General features: G+C 41.4%; 1 protein-coding gene across 1 annotated transcript in view; it reads right to left on the bottom strand.

Moving 5' to 3' along the window:
* LOC139468229 (uncharacterized) overlaps window positions 1–22296 on the bottom strand; it is a 36586-nt gene extending 14290 nt beyond the window's left edge. Inside the window, exons 1-13 of the mRNA XM_071250059.1 lie at window positions 22199–22296; window positions 19380–19976; window positions 10276–13142; window positions 9364–9399; window positions 8853–8984; window positions 8323–8413; window positions 5235–5827; window positions 4076–4247; window positions 2774–2877; window positions 1985–2129; window positions 1276–1620; window positions 777–895; window positions 203–433 (exon numbers count right to left, since the gene is read on the bottom strand). Of these exons, the coding sequence (XP_071106160.1) occupies window positions 203–433; window positions 777–895; window positions 1276–1620; window positions 1985–2129; window positions 2774–2877; window positions 4076–4247; window positions 5235–5827; window positions 8323–8413; window positions 8853–8984; window positions 9364–9399; window positions 10276–13142; window positions 19380–19976; window positions 22199–22259 (5493 nt within the window). The 5' untranslated portion in view covers window positions 22260–22296. The remainder of the gene's footprint in view (window positions 1–202; window positions 434–776; window positions 896–1275; window positions 1621–1984; window positions 2130–2773; window positions 2878–4075; window positions 4248–5234; window positions 5828–8322; window positions 8414–8852; window positions 8985–9363; window positions 9400–10275; window positions 13143–19379; window positions 19977–22198) is intronic.
* Window positions 22297–23057: the final 761 nt, after the last annotated feature.

Below are 23057 nucleotides of genomic sequence, written 5' to 3'. Positions count from 1 at the left end.
AAGCCTATTACCGTGGGATCGAAACCCTGATTGGTCCTGATTATAGGTTTGTCAGCACCAAACCCTTGTTACGGGTTTCACAAAGGATGTGAACGCCATGCATCACTTCGGGCTTTCCGTACACATCAAAATGGCATTGCTGTGCATAACTGTTCAAAGCGGCATTAGTCGAAACTCACTCACTTTAACTCATCTTGGTTACCTTCATGATGTCTTTCTTGTCCATGTACCGGGCCCAGATGAGGCCGATGACGTAAATGCCCAGGATGGAGATGACGGTGGAGAAGACGGCGGCGTTCTCGTTGAGGTTGGCAAACTTAGCCCACACATTGGTGAAGTCGATTGTGTTAGGGGCGACAACGAAGTCGGAGCCGAAAGACGTCAAATGTGTGCAGAGGCATTGAGTACGGTACTTGGTCGTGAGTGGGCCAACCTGGGATCACATCAACAAGAAACAACGAGTTAAATGTACATTGTAATAAACGTAAATCGAACTTACATGTATTGAAACATCATTAAAATATGCTACATATATACATGTTACAGTCAATGTGTAAAATGACTGAAATGTTCAGTTTGACAATTTACAAAACGCCAAAATATTTCATTCATTTTACACACAAAAATCTGTCAGATTGACTAAAAGTTATTAAGAAGTTCAAAAGTGCTTAAAAACATCACAATAACTAATTATGATACGATTAGTAGCCCAGAATTAATAGATAGGTAGAGTTTCGGAAAGCGAGTGTTTGATATGGAGAGTATGAGGTAAGTACCGTGCAACCCTCTGAAGACCATGCTTCTTCTTCAGTGTCCCAGAAGCGACACCCGGACACCAGGTTCATCATCTTGTACGTGTTATTGGTGGTGTCCTCCGAGATAGACACCGTCCCACCTGGGGAAAAACAAGTGCGGAACGAAATATTTAAATATTATAATGTGAGTGAGTTGGGTCATAGTAATCAGAAACGTATTTTCTTGTCAGCATTACGTCTGTTTTAAGAGTATTTCAGTCATACCACAGTGTGCCAGCGTAATGTGAAAGGAAACCCCAAAATGATGCAGATTATAGACATTTTGCCACAGTATGGTGCTTACAGACTAAGGACCATAATCATGTCAAACCCACGACCATCGGATCGTGGTACGGCAATGGGACGCAACTCTTTTCATCTGATCATAGTGTTCCGGACCACATGGCCATCATAGTCCATTTATTCATTGACGATCCACGTAATAAATGTAATAAATATATGTAATAAAATGATATATTACGTTTCAGTTTAACGCCGATCCAGTAAGACCCGTTCATTGACGTCAACGTCGTGGGCACAGTGACGGTGTACTTCAACTCGTCGAGTTCTTTCTCTGTGACGTTATCGAACTTTGACAAGTCGTCCTTGGGAACATAGTCTTTGAAGTCGTAGTGTGTCTCGTTGGGGTGGCTGTCGTACATGACAAAGACGTCGTAAGCTTCATTGGCGTTTCCAGGACGTAGGACAACCTGGATAGAGCTGTTCTTGTCGGTGAGGTTGAGGGGGTGGTAGTTGATTGATGGAGTGTCGCTGTTCCATTTAGTGATCAAGACGAACAAACTCGAGGAATAGGCGTTAGGGTCACCTGTTTGGTTTTAGAGAAGAAGATATTACAAAGTCTGCTGATTGAAATTGTGGTTATATAATGAACTCTTGTTGGGTCATTGCACACAGCATCTGGATCTCTGAACACAATATATACATGGCATCGATGGTTAAATGCTTAAAGGGTTGGGTTTTGATAGTACAGAAAATATACTACTCAGTTAAAGAACACCGATTCTCTCATATCACTAAAGTTAATCTGTCGTGGCATTACAGTTTTCCATTTTAATCTGAGGCCAAGTTATTTATGTTTTGGAGCATTTGCTGGAACAATTTCGTTTTTAAAAAGTCCCAGGCGCCCGACAGAATACTAAAAGATTGACATGGCTGCACTGTGTACTCACGGCTCATCCACATCTCGATGGGCTCAGCAGTGTTCTTGACCGCCAGCTTGCTACCCCCACATGAGTAGCCCAGGCTCAGCACGCCCTTACCCACGCTGGACTTCTCCTTGGAGAAACTGAACGGGTTGTCATTGTCTCCCAGGAACTGGAACAGTTTACTCACGTATATACAGTAAACTACGTTTATAACGAACACGCTTATAACGAACTGACCTATATAACGAACTTAATTTTTAGTCCAGGCCTCCGAAGGTCAGAGTGTGTCACATGGCTACCCCGAATCGATTATGTTTTCAATTTAGAGGTTTCATATGTAGATTTGATACCTGTAAACAAATTTCGCTACTAAATGAGTTAGCGTACGATTCGAGTGAGTGAGTGAGTGAGTGAGTATGATTTTACGCCGCTTTTAGCAATATTCCAGCAATATCACGGCGGGGGACACCAGAAATGGGCTTCACACATTATACCCATGTCGGGAATCGAACCCGGGTCTTCGGCATGACGAGCGAATGCTTTAACCACTAGGCTACCCGACCGCCCCCGTAGGATTCGAGTTACAATAAAATGAAGGTCAAAGTGTTTCACAAGGCTACCACGGATATAGTGGAGGGCACGTACTTGTGAAGACTTCATTTTTACCTACTTGGCCTATGAATTTACCATTTGTAAATATAAGATCGAGAAAGATGGTAAAATGATTCCTTTTTAAACATTTTAAAATCTTAAGATCACATAACAATCAACTCTGCGCCTATCACATATCACATCAATGCCATATTCACGTACCATAGTGTTGACCCCTGGGCAGTCGGACGCGCTGGGCAGGGCGTCCAGGGGCATGTTGAACGACCCCACAGGCATCGACATGGTCTGGGTCTTCGGTTTGGAGTCTTCAGATCAAACAGTTAACGTGATACAGACATCGAAGAAATATTACATGCACGATTTCATTATTATAGTGTGTGCCCACAATCAGTTCAAAAATATCATATTTAGCATGTTATAATAACTCATAAACAACGCGTGTGAAGACTTACGCTGCTTTTAACAATACTAAAAGCAATATGGCCCCCGAGGACGTTATGAACCGGTCCCAATCATCCATTATGGGAACCGAACGAGAGAACGCTTTAGTAACTGAAAGCTTCACAACCTGAATTAAAAGACAAGGAAAATAAGTACTAACAATACCCATTCCGATATGACGCTTTTTATAGGAAATGATAGTTTATGATTTTGAACTGTTTCCGCATTATTTTATCTTGTACATGGCTTTATATAAATAAGTAACAAATTTTCTTAAGTTTAGTGTCCTCTTGGTGCATATTTCTGATGCTCTATTTTTATTTACTCTTTTCAGCTTTACTTTCTGTTTCTGTCATGACATTATGTTTTGTTTGTTTGTTGTTTAACGCCGCACTCAGCAATGTTCCAGCTGTATGGACCCGTGAAGATCCGGGGTAGAATAGGTCTTCAGCAGCCCATGCTTTCCGTAAAAGGCGACCGGGACCGGGTGGTTAGGCTCGCTGACTTAGTTGATGCATGTGATCGTACCCCAATTGCGTGGATCGATGCCCATGATGTCAGTGAATGGATTGTCTGGTCCAGACTCGATTATTTACAGACCGCCGTAATATAGCTGGAAAATTGCTGTGTGCGGTGTTAAACAACAAACATCATAATCATCATCCAGCTATTTGACGGCGGTCTGTAAATAATCGACTCTGGACCAGACAAACCAGTGATTGATATCATGAACATCGATCCATGATACGATGACATGCATCAACTAAGTCAGCGAGCCTGACCACCGGACACCGTAAATCGCCTCTTACGACAAGCATATTTGCCTCTTACGACAAGCATATTCGCCTCTTACGACAAACAGTGTCGCCTCTAACAACAAGCATGGGTTGGTGAAGACCTATTCTAACCCGGACTGTCACGGGTAGACATGATAATGCGTTGAAACAAGTATGTATAATGAAGACGACCGTGGAAATTTCACATCTTGCTCCTGAACCACTTCTCTTCTGACAATAAAATATATTTAAACACATCTTAATGGAATCAATCTGTGTGCTTCACCTGTGGAGTTCTTTGTCCCGTTGTTCTTGTTGACGCTGAGTTTCTGCACCTTAAGTCCGAGTCTGTTGGAGTTGAAGGTCCGCTCCTTGTCGTCGTCTTCTGGGGCCTTGTTGTTCACAGTATCGGCCACTGTTGATAGAGCGTTGGAGCCGGACTTGGCCACCACGGCGTCCTTAACAACGGACATCACCATCAAACAGCATCACAATATTTGTTAAGAAAAGACATCATCACCTGCATTATATTGATGACATTTGTCAACATTAAGCAACAGTTGCAGCCAACTGGAAGGTATTACCATGTCTTCACTGTCGCCACAACTGTTTATGTGTTTGTTGTTTAACGCCACACAGCAATAGTCCAGCTATATGGCGGCTGTCTGTAAATAATCGAGTCTGGACCAGACAGATCAATGATTATGAGCAACGATCAGCTGGGGACGGACCATCCTCCCGAGGCAAGGGAGTTAACTGACTGTAAGAGTCCAGTTTCAATCTTTGCCGAACTAGTTTGGAATTCCCGAGTTACATTTGGCTGGACTAACGAGTCTATGCATATCTTGTCCGTAAACAACAAGGATTCCAACGTGCAGATTTCGATCGACTGCAGGATTTGCAACCAGGAAACTGGACTTTTGTATTCAGTTAACACCCTTGCCTAGGGAAGATGATCCGTCTGATCCATACAGTCGCCTCTTACGACCAGCAGAAGTTACCGGGGACCTATTCTCACCCAGAATGTCCACATTCCATTGTCATAAAACATAATACCTGAAATTAAGACCAATATCATGGTACAAGTTCGTGGCCATTTCTATAATCCGCATTTGGCTCGGTATACTAATATTTTGTGGAACTTATATATTGTATTTAAATATATTAAAAGCAATTAATATAAAAACATATAGACGTGTTATAGTTTTTTGACGTATTTCAAAGACATTCTCAATAACGCGTTCTGGTAACAGCCCTCATTTTACGATTAAACCGACTTTGAACGTTTTCCGATGCGAATAATATGTGTGTTACAAATAAAGTTTTCATCAGCTGTATTTGTATAATAGCCCAATCCACCTATCACCATCAGGAACCTACACCGTTAAAACGATGGGTCCTTGAAAGAATATTGAAAAAAATAGACCTAAAATGGCAGAAATTACCGTAAGTCTCTTCTTCTCGTCGCGTATTGCCTTGGCGTCGTCGAGGGGGATGAGGTAGTAGTCGTAGATGTCGTCAGGGTGTTCCAGGTACGTCATCGTGGCGAATATCTTCTCTTGATTTGTCCACGTCCCGGCGCACATCATCTCATCGATGTGTTTGGGGCTGACGCAAGGACAGGTGTACTGAACCCTCGCTGTCTTCATCACCTTCCTGAACAGGTAGCAATCGTCGAAGATGTAGTAAAATAACTCATCATACGTCAGCTTCTCTGGGAGCTTGTTGAGCAGGTTCTCAGCGACGTCGATGCTGCTGTCTCCCTCCGCGACGTAGTTGATGACGAGGCCGCTAGCAGATGTTGTACTGGCTATGGTTGTTGTTGTTGTAGCCATCGTTGTCGTTGTTGGTGGGAGCGTCGTTGTCTCTTCCGTCGTTGAGGATACTGTGGACATTGGGGTCGTCATCTCGCCGGTGTATGGTAGCACGGTTGAGACGTCGTTGGTGTTGGCGTCAGACGTGTCCTTCCGTCGGCCTCTTTTGGGTTTGGTGGCGTCCTCATTTGAAGGGAATATGTTGTCAAACCCGCCTAGACACTCTAGCAAACAAATCCAAATGTGTAAAAGAAATGCACAAAGTATTTTCAACATCATTTCATATCGTTTCATAAACGATTTCTACAAACGCGTACACAGACGTTTGAGCAAATCCTGTTTTCTAGTGGTAGTAGGTTATTTCGAACAGGAATATACTTTCAAAGCGATAACTGGTTTAAACCAAAAATGTGCTACACAGCATGCGTCCGCAGTAGCGTTGCCATGGTATTGCATGTTAAAACGAATCCATGTGCACTGGTCTCTTGAATAACGAGGGACAAACACCTTTAACAGCTATATGTAGTGAGTCATTTGGGTGGTACACAGCATTAAACATTATCCAAGTCTTAAATATCCGTTTTTGTGGAAAACGCATGTACCACTCAAGTCTGTTTACAACATTTCCATTTAATTTACAATGTGAACTCTACAACAACAGGGGTGGTCGGGTAGCCTAGTGGTTAAAGCGTTCGCTCGTCACGCCGAAGACCCGGGTCCGATTCCCGACGTGGGTACAATGTGTGAAGCCAATTTCTGGTGTACCCCGCCGGGATATTGCTGGAATATTGCTAAAAGCGGGGTAAAACCACACTCACTCACTCACTCACTCACTCACTCACTCACTCACTCTACAACAACAAACACTACTGACTACGTGCACACAACGACTCTTCTTCATAGACATGAAGCATGTGCGCGTTGCGACAAAAGCATTTCCAGCTAAAGCAGAACCTATTGGCAGCTGTATTCGAACCGAATATTCATGAGATGGAGGCAAGAGTTGGCTCTCATAGTCATATTGTTAGCGGGTATTTGTCTGTCTCACAGTCCCTGAACCATATTATTTTTCCTTAATCCCATCCCTTTCTGTAAATCGATCAAGTCTAGATTTTCCACAGGTTCCCACATCTCACTGGGGCTCCTATTCCATTTAAATTGAATTGTTTGTTTCCATCAAAATTATGTATTTTCAGAGACTAAGGGTTAGTATGTGTGTTTATGTGTGGTGGTGTGAACACCAGGGCCCACTTGCACGAAGCGATCTTAGCGCTACAACTATTGTAAGCCTATGTTAAAGTATGGGAGTTACGATCATCTTAGCGCTGAGATCGCTTTGTGCAAGTGGGCCCAGGTATTATTGCATAGGTTTTCTATTGCTTTCGTTGTTCAATGCAATAACTCTTTTGATCTTCACGGCCTTTAGGGACTATTTTTCAATAGCAATCATCAGTTATCAGCACGAAATGTTTATACAGAAACGAATTTCGATAATCCATTATAAAGCGTTCAGGTGGAGTATCTATTCCTTCTTTACATTTGTTTGTTTTTGTTTCTTGTTGTTTTAGTTAATCTGTGTTCTTTAGTTAATCCACGGCGTGTCAGTTTAATGTGGCGATGCATGTCGCTAAACGGTTACTTCTTGGTGAAATCAACGAGTGGGTATGGTGCTGACAGACCATGGATGATATATTATGAGCGAATCTGAGGTTGACCAGCAGATCTTGCCACTACTAAGGGAGACAACTAGACACGATGATGTCACTGGCTGTAGCGGTAAGCGTTGCTACGAATAATACTCATTATGCCGCTATTACGTCATCACAAGTGCCTATTCACCAACACTCTGTTAATAGGTTCATTTGCAAAGATACATGACAATCCGCTGGTTTTACTGAGAAGGATACATGTATTAGCGGCATGCGACAGTGTGCATGTTCAAACACACACGTGTAGCTTCACTGTGCATCGTCGCTCAAAACCCAACACAGGAGAAGGAATAACATTTCATCTGCTGAGATGAAAATCTTATTCCCGAGATCACATATTCCTGACAATTACTTTGGAAACACCATTTAGAACATATCTACAAAGGGACATCCCATAAATATAAATATGGATTACTTTCTTCGACTAACGGTATCATTCAGACTTACGGGATTTCATTGTATTTAACCTGACATGCATATTCCTCCTCCTCCCCCATCATACTCCTGCCGCTCAAACCAAACAGGAGAAGGAATGACATTTCATCTGCTGAGATGATAATCTTATTCCCGAGATCACATATTCCTGACAATTACTTTGGAAACACCATTTAGAACATATCTACAAAGGGACATCCCATAAATATAAATATGGATTACTTTCTTCGACTAACGGTATCATTCAGACTTACGGGATTTCATTGTATTTAACCTGACATGCATATTCTTCCTCCTCCCCCATTCCCCCCCCCCCCGCACCCATCTCCCACTACGACCACCAATATTCTGTAATCGTCTCACTGTTACTTGTCCGGGAGTTTCAGTTGTACGAAATATAATTTACCTTTGAAGCCAAACTGATGTCCAAATCTGATCATATCTTCCAATGGGAAAACCACCCCATCTCGCATCAGTATCTCCCCACAAATCCCACCCTGTCCCTCCAACTCAGGTCTACCGGTGTCGAGTGAGCGGCGTTACACAGAAAAACCGATGAGTCTGAAAATAGTTACCTCCAGCAAAGTTCTCTGCATCATCTACTGTCGCATCTTCCATGTTAGAGGTACCATTTGCCAGATTCACGAACGCGTCAGCGGCGGACGACTAATAGAACAGCATCAGTATCAATGGCTAGTTTCGTTTATCAACACTGAACATTTTCGTACTTACAATTTTGTGTTATCAGTTGACAAATATCTGTCGTTCTTGTTATACAATGAAAAACAATGCACTGTGAATTTCAAGTATCACATTCTAATACAAACTATATGAATAATATAAAAATATATAGCATGTACACACACAAAAATCCTGTACTTATAACAATGCAGTTCAGGGTATTGCGTTCAAGACCACTCGCCTACCATATACATCGATACTTATTAATGTATGAAATACTTGGTATAGCAGTACAAACAGTAATGGCAACAGTGTTTACTTAGAAACAACGTGTTTTCATGTATGTATACAAATCATATATGATATGTACGAAAGCCCGTAGAAATATTACATCGGGGTCATACGGCAACCTTTGATCTCTTACCCTTGACCCTTCTGATACGATGTCTTTGTTACTGGTCATGACCTTTATTGCGCCTGCGCACTTGGATGCCTGGTTGGCATTGTCCACTCTCTTGGCAACTGACCCCAGAGTATCCACCACCGCCTCTGTTGACTGAAACACGGACAGGACGATTACTCCCGATATCTCGAATAAGCTTGACTAGGAGCTGACGCATGAATTTGCCCATTTCATGATATCAAATGTCATAGAGTGTACAAGAATGGACCTAACATATACACGCCATTCCCATAACCTCATTGTTTTATATGAAGCCACATGAACAGAAATGTTCGGTAGAGTCGATCCATTTTTCATGTTTATTTCAAGACGTAGCATTTTATAATAAAATCAAAATGAAAATTTGTAATAAAATCCACAAAGGCATCATTATTCTTTTACAAAGGTGTGAGGTGGGCCATCAGTGTGATTGGGATGAAGATGAGATATAACAGCATCATGCATGTGGTGGTCCAGAAACAAACAGTCTTACCTCTGCCAGTTTTTCCTGTTCTTCCACTGACGATGCCTGCAAGGAAATGACAATACCAATCGGTTACAAAAACGTAAAAAACTCTCATATTTTTTTAATGATAGAATTGCGAGTTTGTAAAGCGATCGTTATGATTTCTACAATGTTTGGTGTTTGGTATGTTTATATTGGTCTAACCATGTTACTTTATATTTTTTTAATATATTTGGCTGTTATGGCTTTTCAGTGCAAAAATGGTTTATCTCTGCTGACGGTGTAGCGTGACGGAAGCAATGACGTGATTGAATGGCGCTGTGAAAACAAAACGTTGATACCTGAACACAAACGTTTTCAGTAGAATATTAAAGATACAGTAAGGGTATATCGTATGTTCGACAACTACTCTGACATAACGTAATAAATGGGTAAATCTGTTGGTTATGGTGATGACAATCTATACTACTCAAAAGAAGTTAAGGACCTCCCGATTATTTCATAGCAGATTATCTATCTTAACTTCTTTTGAGTAGTATAAATGCCAGTATTGGGAAGAGATGCCAGACAGCCTAATAGTCACACGTCAACTTACTTAAAACATCACTTACAGGGTTGATCCCATGATGAAAATACAATGATAAATATCATTACTTGCATAACAAACAATTATACGCAAGTGCTACCAACTATTAACATCCGCGTATCTTCCTGCATTTCAGATTTAATCAGTGACTGAATTCGTTTAAGGATACAATGCAGTGAAATCTCGAAGTCTTCGGGGCCATTGAAAGATCAGTGAATTGTTCGTAATTCGAGACAAGCGGAGTGACAATGCCAGATCAAAATGCCGATAAGGATAATGCTTGGAAATGTATTTAGTTCATCTTAAGCGATGTATCGAGTTAAACGAGTTCTATAACAGATTTGTTCACTGACCTCTTGGTTGAGAATGGCTGCAGCTGCACCATCGCAGAGTCTGATGGCGGTGTCGGGGTCGGCGTTTCGAGCCATGTCGAGGAGGGATGAGAGGTCGTCGAGACTCTGGTTGGTCTTCCTGATGTCAATGATCTGAGAAGTCACTGACATCAAGTTGCTTCGGGTTATGTATAAGATGATCCCGAACGAGAAATAGTCCGTGACAAAGTAACTTGCAGGGAAGGAAATTTTGGCGTTGTATCTGGTGAGTGCATCGGGGAGGCTCGCACTGTCATTGAAAACACGTCCTTTTTCGTATATACCTAAAGGATTTTTGGTTTGTCCTTTATATAAAGTATCTGTGTGGCGTAAGGTTGATTGAGATTTTAATTGCGCCAATGACAAAACTTTAGCAGCGTCTAGGTCAGTACTTGGGAGAAAGAACATGTCGTAGATTAGACCATTTCTAACGTTACTCGTTAAATCCGGATCGCGAGACGCCGAAACGTCTAAGATGGCGTTTGCGTAGATGAGGAAGGTTTGGACGTCCCCGCCGAGGATTTTAGCAACTGGCTCAGACATGATGATACGGAGGTACAGGTCATGTGATGCACTGATCAGATCATGCCCAACAGGAGCCACAGTTACTGTGATTTTGTACAGCCCGTACGAGAGCCCTAGAGGGGGGATAGTCAGGGTGTTGTTGGTCTCCTGAAACTTGCAAATCTCATGGACTTGGGTCTCCGTCTGCGTGCCCTGGTCAATGGTGACCTTCATTGCCTTCCAGGAGAAATTGGCCGTTGAGTTCTGTCTGCAGTTGAGGTCAGTATCTACTGTAACCACCATCTCCTCTGACCGTTTGTGCTCGGCTGGACTGGTCTGGCTTGTAGGATCAATGTTCCTGAAGGATACAGTTGGGATAGAACAGATCGGAGGTCCGGTTGTTGTAATCTCATCTACAATAACAGTAGGACACAAAGGCGCCGTTGCCTTACTGAAATCGTTGGTGGCTGACACACTTATATTGAAGTAGCCAGTGTCCATATACGTATGCGTGATGTTGACAACACTCTCAGATATAACCGTCCCGATGGTCTGTGCATCAGACTTCATTCCGCCTGTAATGAGCTCTGGCAAAGAAAAGTTGGTTTCGTCACCGAAATCAATGTCATACGTGACGTCAGATCCGGTGGGGCATGTGACAGTAAAGGTGACTTGATCGTTGATGGGGATTCTATCAATGTTCGACACAATGTCAATCGTTGTGATGTTCTGTCCAACCTGAACCAATACCTCTTCAGTCATAGAGCTAATATTGTTGGAAGCTGTAACCATGATTCGGTAGATGCCCCAGTCGCTGTAGATGTAGTCGGTGCTGAAGGGGAGGAAACCGACGGGGTCGGTGTTGTCATATTCATGCATCTTTGCCCCCGTTCCATCTCGGTAGTCAATGGTGAAGACCACTTTGGGGGGACCCTTGTTTCCCATGTTAATATCAACTGTAAGTCCGACCGGAGTTGACAACGACGTCACATTGGCTGTCGCAACACTGATGTCGAACACGGGAACTTCCACAGACATTTCTTCCCCAACCATTTCAGAAGTGATGTCATTAGCAACCCTCGCAAAGAGTCCATACCCACCCAGGCTAGTGTATTCCGCCTCTCCTGGAATGAACAGAGTCTCTGTGGAATCGTGGACGTAGTACACCTCACTCGGTTGACCGTTGCCGTAGTTGAAGGTCACCGCTAGGAAGTCTCCCGGTGGGACTTCTATAGTAAAGTTCACGGTCATATTCCATGGTCCAGCCAGCTTACTAGAAATGATTTTGGGTTTCGGGGTTCTCCTTTCAGCCCGGATGTACTTTCTCTGTAAAAGCTGGTCGTTCCATTTGAGGTCTACTTTATGGTCCGACCCTGTCGTAAAGGCGCTGCCTTGAACCTGTACTTGTGTAGCCGCCGTCTTTACATGAGTTACCACGGTGCCGCTAACCTCCGTTACAAGATCGTCAAGAAAGGCTGCCGAACCCACAACATCAAACCTTACCGTCAAACCGATTTGAATATATTGAAACTTTTCATAAAATTGTTTGGATAGAAAATTGAAATTGTCAACCGTGGACCCATATTGGTTAGAACAGACGGCTGTGGTATTATACTGACCAATACCAGTGTAATCATGAGTCCTGTCTTGTGATGACATAAAATCTGTATACATCAGGAAGGAAGAAGCACCGTCGCCATACGTCAGAGTACAGTTGGTGTTGGCAGGATCGTTCACAGTCAGCTGCATTTCAGATTTTTGAGACGTATCCCTCGAGTGGATGCCAGAGAGTTCAACAAGATGGGGGCTTTGGCCTTCATCAACATCTTCTATCTTGATCAAGATTTTCTTCGTCAGGTGGATCAACCCGATCGTTGTCGACACAGTCACGTTGTAATCGCCTTCAGTCGTCCACGAATGACTAACCGGCGGGGACCCACTAGAAACACTGCTCCCATCCATGAAATTGAAGCTGAAACTGACTTCAACATTGACGTTAATGGACGCCGAGATGAGGACATCTTCACCTGGCTTGGTGTAGCCCCTGGGGCTGATTTGTTGGCTCGACAGGGTCAGGACGATGTCTGTGTGTTTGGTCTTGACGTGGGACACCACGTACACTTTCCAGTCCCCCGCAACACACCCTGAGGGAGTGGTGACCTGGGGGTCACCGTTGAAGCATTTGCACTGCGCGTTGTCCAGGAGGAAAGCATAGGACATGTTGTTGTCCTTGCAGTACTGACGACATTCGTGGATGGGGTGGTCAAGGGTGGACACATTCGTGGTCAGATTCAGTGGAACGTCTGGTGACTGATTACAACCTAGGAACAGGGAGTCGTTTTCACCTGGAAATAGAAAGAATGATTTCATTTGTCTTTGATTCAGTTTTAATATTTTCAGTTGTATTTTGTCTGTATTGGTGTTTATTTGAAGCCCAAACTGTTATTTGTAATTCATATTTTAATTTTGTTCGAAATGCATATGGTATAATATGTCACAGACTGAGGGATTCGGTATTATTGAATAAAACGATCATTACACAGAAAATAATGTCATCTAACGTGTTATCAGAAAATATACAGACAACTTCTAATGAGTTATATCAACATATGTTATAACATCATGTTCTTTCTTAATACTTATAATTGTAATTCAATGAAACAGTCGGTTAGAAACAATGCAGAACATTTGACGTAGAATATTACCATACTGCATTTATACCACAACTTCTGAAATGTGTTACACATGCTGAGTTAGTTACACTAACCCGTTCATATGCACAACATTTACTAACGGAAGTAAATTTACACATGTGTAACGTGCGTATATGTAAATTTACTTTGCGTTCACATGAAAAGCATCCGAGGTGTGTAAATAAAGTATATAAATTGTGTAAGGGACACATATTCGACAGTCTGTTCATAAAACAGGTTGTTTTCCAATCAACGTTGAATGAGAAGAGAGTTACTGTACCGAAAATTTTCGCGTGAAGCGAAATGTGTTTGATTTAATTTGTACACAAAGTTTTGACTCCTTGAAACCAAAATAAAACACCGTCCGCTCAACTTTGTATAAACGCATAATAGTTGGCAACTGTTGACAATTTGTTTCGTGTTGGCAAAAGAACAGATATTAATTAGACCATCCTCTTACGTTACCATAATTTTTCACAATGCAAACATATACACACAGTGCAAAGTTACATTTACATTTGCACCTGCTCCATACATGATGCAAATTTGCTCCTGGTGTAAATATACACACACGAGTGAACGCGTTCGCATGACAAGTATATTCACCTTTGTATTTCTACACACGTATGCACACATACACACATATGTATAGAGGCGCATAGTATAAGGGGTATAAGTGCGTGGTATGCCATAAACTAGATATATAATCCTGGGGTCCTTGTACACAACAAAAGAAAGTCAATGTTAATGTATGTGAGTTACGAACACCTTAGCGCTAAGCTCGCTTTGTACAACGGCACCCAGGACGCCATGCTGACATCATGGTATTTCTCTCAGATCAAAATCAAAACACATTATATATCTTCCCTAACTAAAAAAATGAATAATGTTTACGGTGAACGACAATTTTGTGGTTTTGCATTTTACGATACGCAGGGTTCGATTTAGCTGTATAAAACATGCACCAGTGCAACCTATTATTAAAATATGCAACTTAATATTTATGTCTACATGAATCAGGTGCATGTAAAAGAATTCAAACTTGTGTCTGAGTAACCAATACTTGTCCACACAACAACGATGTTTGAACCAACTCAATTCCTCTAAGTTTTATTATTTGTAGAATAGTTTATGCATCACTGTTTCAACTTTGATAAATTTATGGGACCAAGGTGCAACCTGGTTTTGTCTGGTGCAACTCGATTTTCATGTCAACATGCACCTGTTGCAAATTAAGTCAAATTCCTTAAATCGAGCCTTGGATATGTGTTGTTGGAAAATAGTTCTACAGTTATTCAATTATTATTAGGATGCCACTTGCTCACGTTTTCTTGTTTTGCAGATAGCTCAATGTAGATGAGTGCTTGGTAATAGAAGATGATGTGTGAGTGAGTGGGTTTAACGCCACTTTTAGTTATATTCCAATTATATCACGGTGAGTCATCTAAATATTGGCGGAAAGCCAAACGTAGTGCAGGTCTTAGGTGTTACCATTTTGACGAGAACCCACGAGCACGGGTGTGGCGCCGACAAACCTAGAGACATAGGGTGAATCGGGAATTCGAATCCACGATCATTTGGTTCTGGCACGCCTAAGGGACGCAACTCTGCAGAGCCAATTGCTGCGCCCAAGGCGACTGGGCCACCCGCGCGCCCTGCCCCTTCTTTATATGAGACATTGGACTAACGCGCGTGTTGAATGATTGAAAAGTGTGCATGTTCTCTGTCACAACAAACACTCCCACTGGACGCGATGAACGACAACGAAATAAATACCATTACACAATAGGCTATAATATAGTGTACTTCTTTCGATCAAACAGGCTCATGAAGAACTCTCTTGGGTAATCGACAAAGGAATTTTATCCCCGAGCAGAAACTATATGTACTTTCTTCAAAAGTAACAATTCATTTAAGTACAAAAAAAACAATTACATTTAACGGTCTACACATAAACAATACATCAAGTGCGTAACGGGACTTTAATTGGCGAATCGTGTGACGCCCGTGCAATCCCCCCACACATGCATCGCCTACGTCGCAAATGAACACAGCCAATCCTGGAGCGGCCAAATTTCCTGGCGATAAGAATTAATTAATCTCCGTCGTTAACGTCGCCTTGTCACGCGAGGGGTAAACAACGTTGACGTCATGCACGACATCTACACCGGAACAGGATTGAGGGTGCGTCCATTATTGATTCGAGAGATCGATACCCATTTAATCGATAAAGATCTAGTGGGTTTCGTGCACTTGGCGGCTTTTGCACGCAAGATTGCAATAGAAGATTTTTAATTTTCGATGCTAGTTTCGTCTTTTATACTGAAGTTGATGGCCACCATTTAAGATTATACGCAGCATGTATTTACAGTTTCTAAGCGACGCGGCTTAGGTGAGAGTTTTATTACTCAGCAAAAGCTTGAAATGTTCTCTGCCTCACGTGTGACTTTGTCCACCGTTTAGGCATGAATTTCATACAGTTATGCAATATATTCTAAACCCGTTTATACTGCGTGAATCTTTCAACAGTATGTAGTGTAGAGACATGTATCACATACTAGTTTCAATAAATCCTTAATTATCAAATATGTCCTTCATACAAAAAAAATCAAGACTGAAATTCCAAGTGAAATATAAAAATTAATTAACTTTAAAATAAATAAGTTATATAAATAAAAATCTTGTTAATTTCATGACAACATGCACCTGGTGCAAGTTAAGTCAAGTTCCTTAAATCGAGCCCTGGATATGTGTTGTTGGAAAATAGTTCTACATTATTCAGTTATTGTTAGAATGCCACTTGCTCAAGTTTTCTCCAAGTGCTCCAAGTGAAATATAAAAATTAATGAACTTTAAAATAAATAAGTTATATAAATATTAATTGAACTAAAGCTAATGGAGAGTGTTCTGTCCCTTTTGGGTATTATTTTCGGGTTATTCGGTGGTCCCGGCAAGTTTTATTCCTATCATTTACGGTGGGGGTGGTGAAGCCTATATAAAGTTGCTCGCCTAAGGGACGCAACTCTGCACATGTAGCCTGGGCACGTGACTGTTGCGGGTGGCCCCCTTTTAATCCAAGTAGTAAACTTGTTACCCAGGGATGTAGATCAATGCCTCATCCATCATCTACGATGAGTTCATCCGACTTCGTGAATGATTCAGAGCGCAATGCCTGAGGCTGGACTGAGTTCCATCAATGGTTATATTATCAGAGGCATACTGTCCATGATAATTAATTTCTACTGTTGATTTCAAATGTGTGTTGACATTAATGAATAAAGCAACTAACATAGGCAAACAGTGGTATTTCCCAGGGCATGTTCTGCGCCTCGTTTGTGTTGGTATATGATACATATTTAAATCTGATTAAAACAGTAAGCGTTAATAGACGAGTGGACGCCCTCCAGCGACCTGGATAAGCTAGCCTAGCCTTACAGCTGTTGTAAGTCTATGTCGAAGTATATGGGAGTTGGTTTGTTGTTTAACGCCGCACTCAGCAATATTCCAGGTATATGACGGAGTCTGTAAATAATCGAGTCTGGACCAGACAATCCAGTGATTGATATCATGAGCATCGATCCACACAATTGGAATACGATGACATGCATCAACCAAGTCAGCGACCCTTACCACCCGATCCCGTTAGTCTCCTCTTACGACAAGTATAGTCGCTTTTTACGGCAAGCATGGGTTGCTGAAGACGTATATGGGAGTAACGATCGCCTAAGTGTTGAGGTCGCTTTACGGAACGGTACCAACCGATAGATACTAGTATGTAACGGGCCAAAATTATACATATTTTTATGTATTGCATATAATGTCCTTCACATATATAAAACGGTAGTTATAGCAAGTAAAGATATTATATCTTTTCTTTATAAATTATGTTTTGATGAGTATTCTGTCGACTAAACCACAGGTTCACAAAGTGAATTAATGGTTCGATCGGGTTACCGAAAACAGATGTATATTTAGGGTCTGTTTGCGCCCATTGAAATCAGTGTGTCGAACTACAGGTGGGTCACCTTCAGTGTCCATAGATGCTTATCTTAAATACGTTATCCTTTTAGTCATATTTGCTTTTCTATATTTTCTTGAAATTTCTAGAGACTAAGTTTCAATTTCAAGATACAAAAGTTAAAATTCCAAGAAAATGAGCTGACATTTTGTCACCATTACTACATGTTCACAACTTGCCATCACCAGTGCACTATGAGCTAACAGAACATGCACACTATGTATTCGTATCATCTTGAAATTTCAAGATAATAAGTTTAAATTTCAAGTTAATATCTTGAAATTTCAACTCATTATCTAGAAATTTCAAGATCTGTCTCTTGAAATTTCAACTTATGTATCGTGAAATTACATAATGATTTTAAGTATCTTGAAATTTAAAAGAAAATAGGCTTCCGTACTTAAATTAAGGATCCGCTGGTCATGTGTTCGACGTCCAGACTTTACTCGGATTATGATTGTTGGACTGTCAGCTTATGAGTTTCCCCAATGTGTTTAACGTTAACGACGTGCATTGTTTGACATTCCCCACCACGCTGACACGCTGCGATATCAAGGATATAGCTCGGCGACTCGGTGCTATTTAGTTCAGATGATCCCGGTTCGAACACACACGAAGGATGATTCTTGGCACCGTGGTGACATTACCACTGATTCCACGAGCAATTGCTAGTTTTTCAGTACCAACTTAAGATTTATTTCACCAACACACCAATCGCATATTGCATATTCAACACAACAATTCGTTTTCGTCATACATCTCATATTCCTGACATATTGAAATAATTGTACAGTGTTTGAGGGCGATGACATATTTTTCTATGGTGGTACAGATTCACCAAATCACCGCCATGCATTTTACTCGGATACCTGTGCAACAAATTGACGCTATGTGCCATACGTTTTTTCTCGGATACTCGTACTTTTATGTATACGTTATGTATAGAAACAAATCCATAGCTGTATGTAACGGAGCGGCGGGGTAGCCCAGTGGTTAAAGCGTTCGCTCGCAACGCCAAAGGACCGGGTTCGATTCCTCACATGGGTACAATGTGTGCATTTCTGGGGAACACATTAGATCGCTTAAAACATGAGTTCTAAAACCAAGTACATATGTGTGTGCGTGCGTCTGCGTCTGCACGTGTAAGTCGTGTACCATCATTTCATTATAAACTACCTCCTTACGTCATGCAAATTGTATCTTTACAAATCTCGCTAATGTATTTAACATGCAGCGCTTTGGATCGCCAATTGCATTATTATTTCCAGGGCCCCTGAATCAATTATGATCATTGCTGAACAACTGATCCAAGGCATTTATCTTTTCCCCATATAATCTGAGATAAACACTCTATCATCATCATCATCATCATCATCATAGTTTGTTATAGTTAGTGGATACAATATTTGACATAAACTCTTAATAAGCATCGGGATAATTGAATAACCTATAATTTCATGATCAAGGCGATTAAAATATGGTACAATTAATTATTATCACTATGGTGGAACTGCACGTATGTACATATGTGCTTTGTGTACGGTTCCTGTCGCTAAAGCTGTCCAGGTCAATATTGTTAAATATTGAGAATCGTATAAGAAGAGTATATCGGATTGTATTATATTTAACCAAGATATAAATTGTTTAAGTGTTTTTATATGTATATGTAATTATATACGTATACATGGATTTCTTTCCAATGTAGTGGCATGCAGCTATCTTTGTGAGGTTAAGTCTAGAATTAGCCATTTATAGCTTGGCCTGCGCTGTTTCTTAAACATGATTATAGGCTAAGCAAAGCTGAGATTTTAACACCGTTCGGGAAACAGGTTCTCTTGTAAAATGATCCGTTGTTGATGTGTAGAACTCACCCACAAGCTTGACGAGGTTACTTGCCACGTTGATGTTGTTGTAGACATCGACGCTTGACATGAGAAACCTCGACACTGACGTCAACGGAAGTCCGTACTCATCAAGTCCCACAACAATGCCATATTCTCCCACATAGTCGGACGTTGCAACATCGCGTACGTCAATGCTTGTCTCTGTATTCTCCACCAAGCCGTCCACGTATACTGTTAAGCCAAGGCTAGACGACCAGCTCAAAGCAAGATGGACCCACTCATCGGACGTCAAACTGAACTTGACCTTCCACACATTGCCGTCATATTTGACACCAGCCTCGTATTGGTTCCCATACACCTGTGTGACGTAATATCCGTCTCCGTCTGCTGCATGGCCGCCGTTTGATATTATGACCACTTTTTTTGCCTCTGCATTTGCGGCGAATGGTTTAACCCAGACTGCCAGAGTGAAGCCATCGTTGCAATCACTGATGTTGCCAGAACACCAGTGAGGGAAGGCCCCGAGGTCAGCGAATGACCCGAGGAGGCTCTTGTTCACGATGAAAAGAGTTGTTTCATTTTCGTAATACTTCAGCGTTGGGTCATTCTGACCATCGACATTTCCTGTTAGAAACAATAATAAGATATATTAGGCAAGAAAAACAATGGTATGATGAGCTTCTTGATTTTATTTGTGTGGAGGGAGGCGTGATGGTTTTTGCAGTTTTTACATTGACGTATCAGTTTGTGACCGGTTACGACCGAATGAATCTTACCGACTGTACAAGGTTACGACCGACTGTACAAGGTTACGACCGAATGTACAAGGTTACGACCGACTGTACAAGGTTATGACCGACTGTACAAGGTTACGACCAACTGTACAAGGTAACGACCAACTGTACAAGGTTACGACCGACTGTACATGGTTACGACCAACTGTACAAGGTAACGACCAACTGTACAAGGTTACGACCGACTGTACAAGGTTACGACCGACTGTACAAGGTTACGACCGACTGTACAAGGTTACGACCGACTGTACAAGGTTACGACCGACTGTACAAGGTTACCACCGACTGTACAAGGTTACGACTGACTGTACAAGGTAATGACCGACTGAACAACGTTACGACCGGCTGTACAAGGTAATGACAATGACGCATTAAGATGCTTGTTGTATAATCATATAAATAGATACGTTTTAATACATGATGCAGCAACAACAGCAAAAAACTTATTTATAAACTAGAAACTGTACATTCCTGGCACACATTTACAACAAGACAACGATTTGAGCTAGTCAGTTAAAGTTGTTGCACTACCCACTTGTCTACATGCCTACTAATTTCTAATTGTTTGTTGCTCTAGACCAGTCAGCAGTTTCCAACTCTATCACGGCGGCCATTCAAAAACTGACTGAGACCCAGACAATATGGGGATTGATGTTTTGACCCAACGGCGATCACACCCAAATCATCGCGTGTTACCATCCGATCCACTTAGTCTCCTCTTACGACAAACACAGGATGCTGGGACCCCATCTAACCCAGGATCCCCAGGGAGATACAAATACACCTGCACAGCGGCACTATGGCTAATTACACCTGGCTATGTCGGACGTACACAAATGTCATCTCAAAATACGGAACCTCATTTTTCTTGAATATACACAATTTATTAACCGTTACAGTATCTTGATCGATTGTAGGAACACTATTGAGATAATAGTTTTGTTTTCTGAAACATAAAAGTTGACATGATTTCGCTGTATGTTTTACAAGTTGTCTGAACATGTGTGATACATTTTAAATAGTTTAATCACGTCTTTACAATCTGCCGTTTCGATTTGGACAAAAAGAGGTTCAATCATACCCTGTCCTTTCATTCTAAAAGTATATCAATATTATTTTTTCAATAAAATTTCTGAAATATATAACAATTGCTTTTGCAGCCTCAAAAATGTTATTTTCTCAACACCAGTATAATGGTTCTTTAGCATTAATGCGATGACATAGGGTTTAAAGAAACTATTCAAGGGTTTACTATGACGCGTCCGCTGTACTTCGCTTCGCTATCAATTCCCTTTAGATAATATTGTTAGACTTTCTGTGTCAATATTACATCACGGTCAATTTAAACAGTTAAGGCATTTTCACAAATCAACTAAACATAAGGAGGGGTATGTTAAGGCCCTTTTTTACACAAGTCTGCACAGTTTAAGAATTGGGCAAAGCATTTAGACAGGAGTGTTTATTTGGGTTTAAAATGAACATTGTTCTCTTCAACACTTGTATATTTTATACTTAATAAACATCCAATATCGAGCTGAGGCTAAAGGTGCGAGGGGCGGATTAGGGAGCGTTTCCCCTCCAACTATTTGAACATAAGCATTTCTTAGACCTAAGCTGACTTTCTCACGAGATGATGGTTAAGTGAGTGAGTTGGGGTTAACGTCGCTTTTAACAGGAGTCCAGTTATATCACCGTGTGTCAGCTTAATGTGGGAGGAAAGCCCGAAGTGATGCAGGTCTAAGACGTTAGCCACTTCGGTGAAACCCACGAGCACGGGTATGATGATGGTTAAGACAAATCAATCATATGGTGAAACATTCTCCGTTGGTCATAGTTAGAATTTATGTCACGCTAGCCATACTTAGTTACCTGATCAAATGTCAAGTTGTCAGTTATTTGAAGAAGTATAATAACTTTAAAAAAAGAATTTTCACTAATTCCGTAACGTTAACATTTGCTATTTCGACTGTGCCATTCGTTGCCCTTTCATTTTTAAATAATCGAGAAAAAACACCTGTAAACATTTGATGTTTTCAATGCAAATATACCTACCTATACAAACTCCCCAAACTGCTAGTACCAGTGCTAGTAAGCGGTAACCAGCCATATGCATGGCCAGAACTGGGGACACCGAACACCTCTCCAATAGTTTTGTCCGTAGCGTCCCAACTGCACAAGGGGAAGGAAAATTCGGCAACTAAAGAAACTTTAGCGACCAGCCTTCCCATATCCCTCACAGATACAGTAATGAGACTTCTATCAAAGATTAATTCAAGCACAATCAAGGCAGAATATTTAAGCTTAATTAAGTTATTTGGGACCCGTGTTCGCGTCCCTTGGGATTTGGCGCTCTGGAGAACTGCTGTGTGATTGTTGACTCTCAAGAAAGGACTCGATTAATTATTAAATTCCAATCACGCGGTTTCCGTGCATCCACCTGCATCACGCCAGGAAGGAGTCTTCCAGTTATTGGCACTTCTTGATCTGAAGAAGGAGACCCCCCATGAAGTCATCCAGTGGTTAACGCGGCGTGGGGTTGCTTCACGCTGCGCAACGTGTGAAATCTGTCAGGCTGCCATTCCATGGCGTTAAGTAGGTTATTGTGGTCAATTAAATTAGCCAGATTATCCAAGGTGTTGTTGAGTTACAAATGCATTGCTGAGAGAAAACTGCGCAATATGGGAGGAATGTGATATAATATAATGCCCACATACACTGACGGGAAAAAGAAGTATACACTTGAAAATTGGATTTGACCAAAAAAAATTCAAACGTTATCCAAAACATTACTGTGCTTAAAACAGCTGCCGAAACACTGCAAACTTAAGGTCCAAAACCCAGCTATGATACCCTTTCTTCCAAATGCACTGGGTCTGCAGTGACTTGCCTGGTTGCATATCAACATATCCCA

Source organism: Haliotis cracherodii, unplaced genomic scaffold (genome assembly GCF_022045235.1).
Source record: "Haliotis cracherodii isolate W230 unplaced genomic scaffold, xgHalCrac1.p SCAF_2, whole genome shotgun sequence".
NCBI lineage: Eukaryota > Metazoa > Mollusca > Gastropoda > Lepetellida > Haliotidae > Haliotis > Haliotis cracherodii.
The sequence above is the reverse complement of the archived record's forward strand: the minus strand, read 5'-3'. Positions and strand labels throughout refer to the sequence as shown.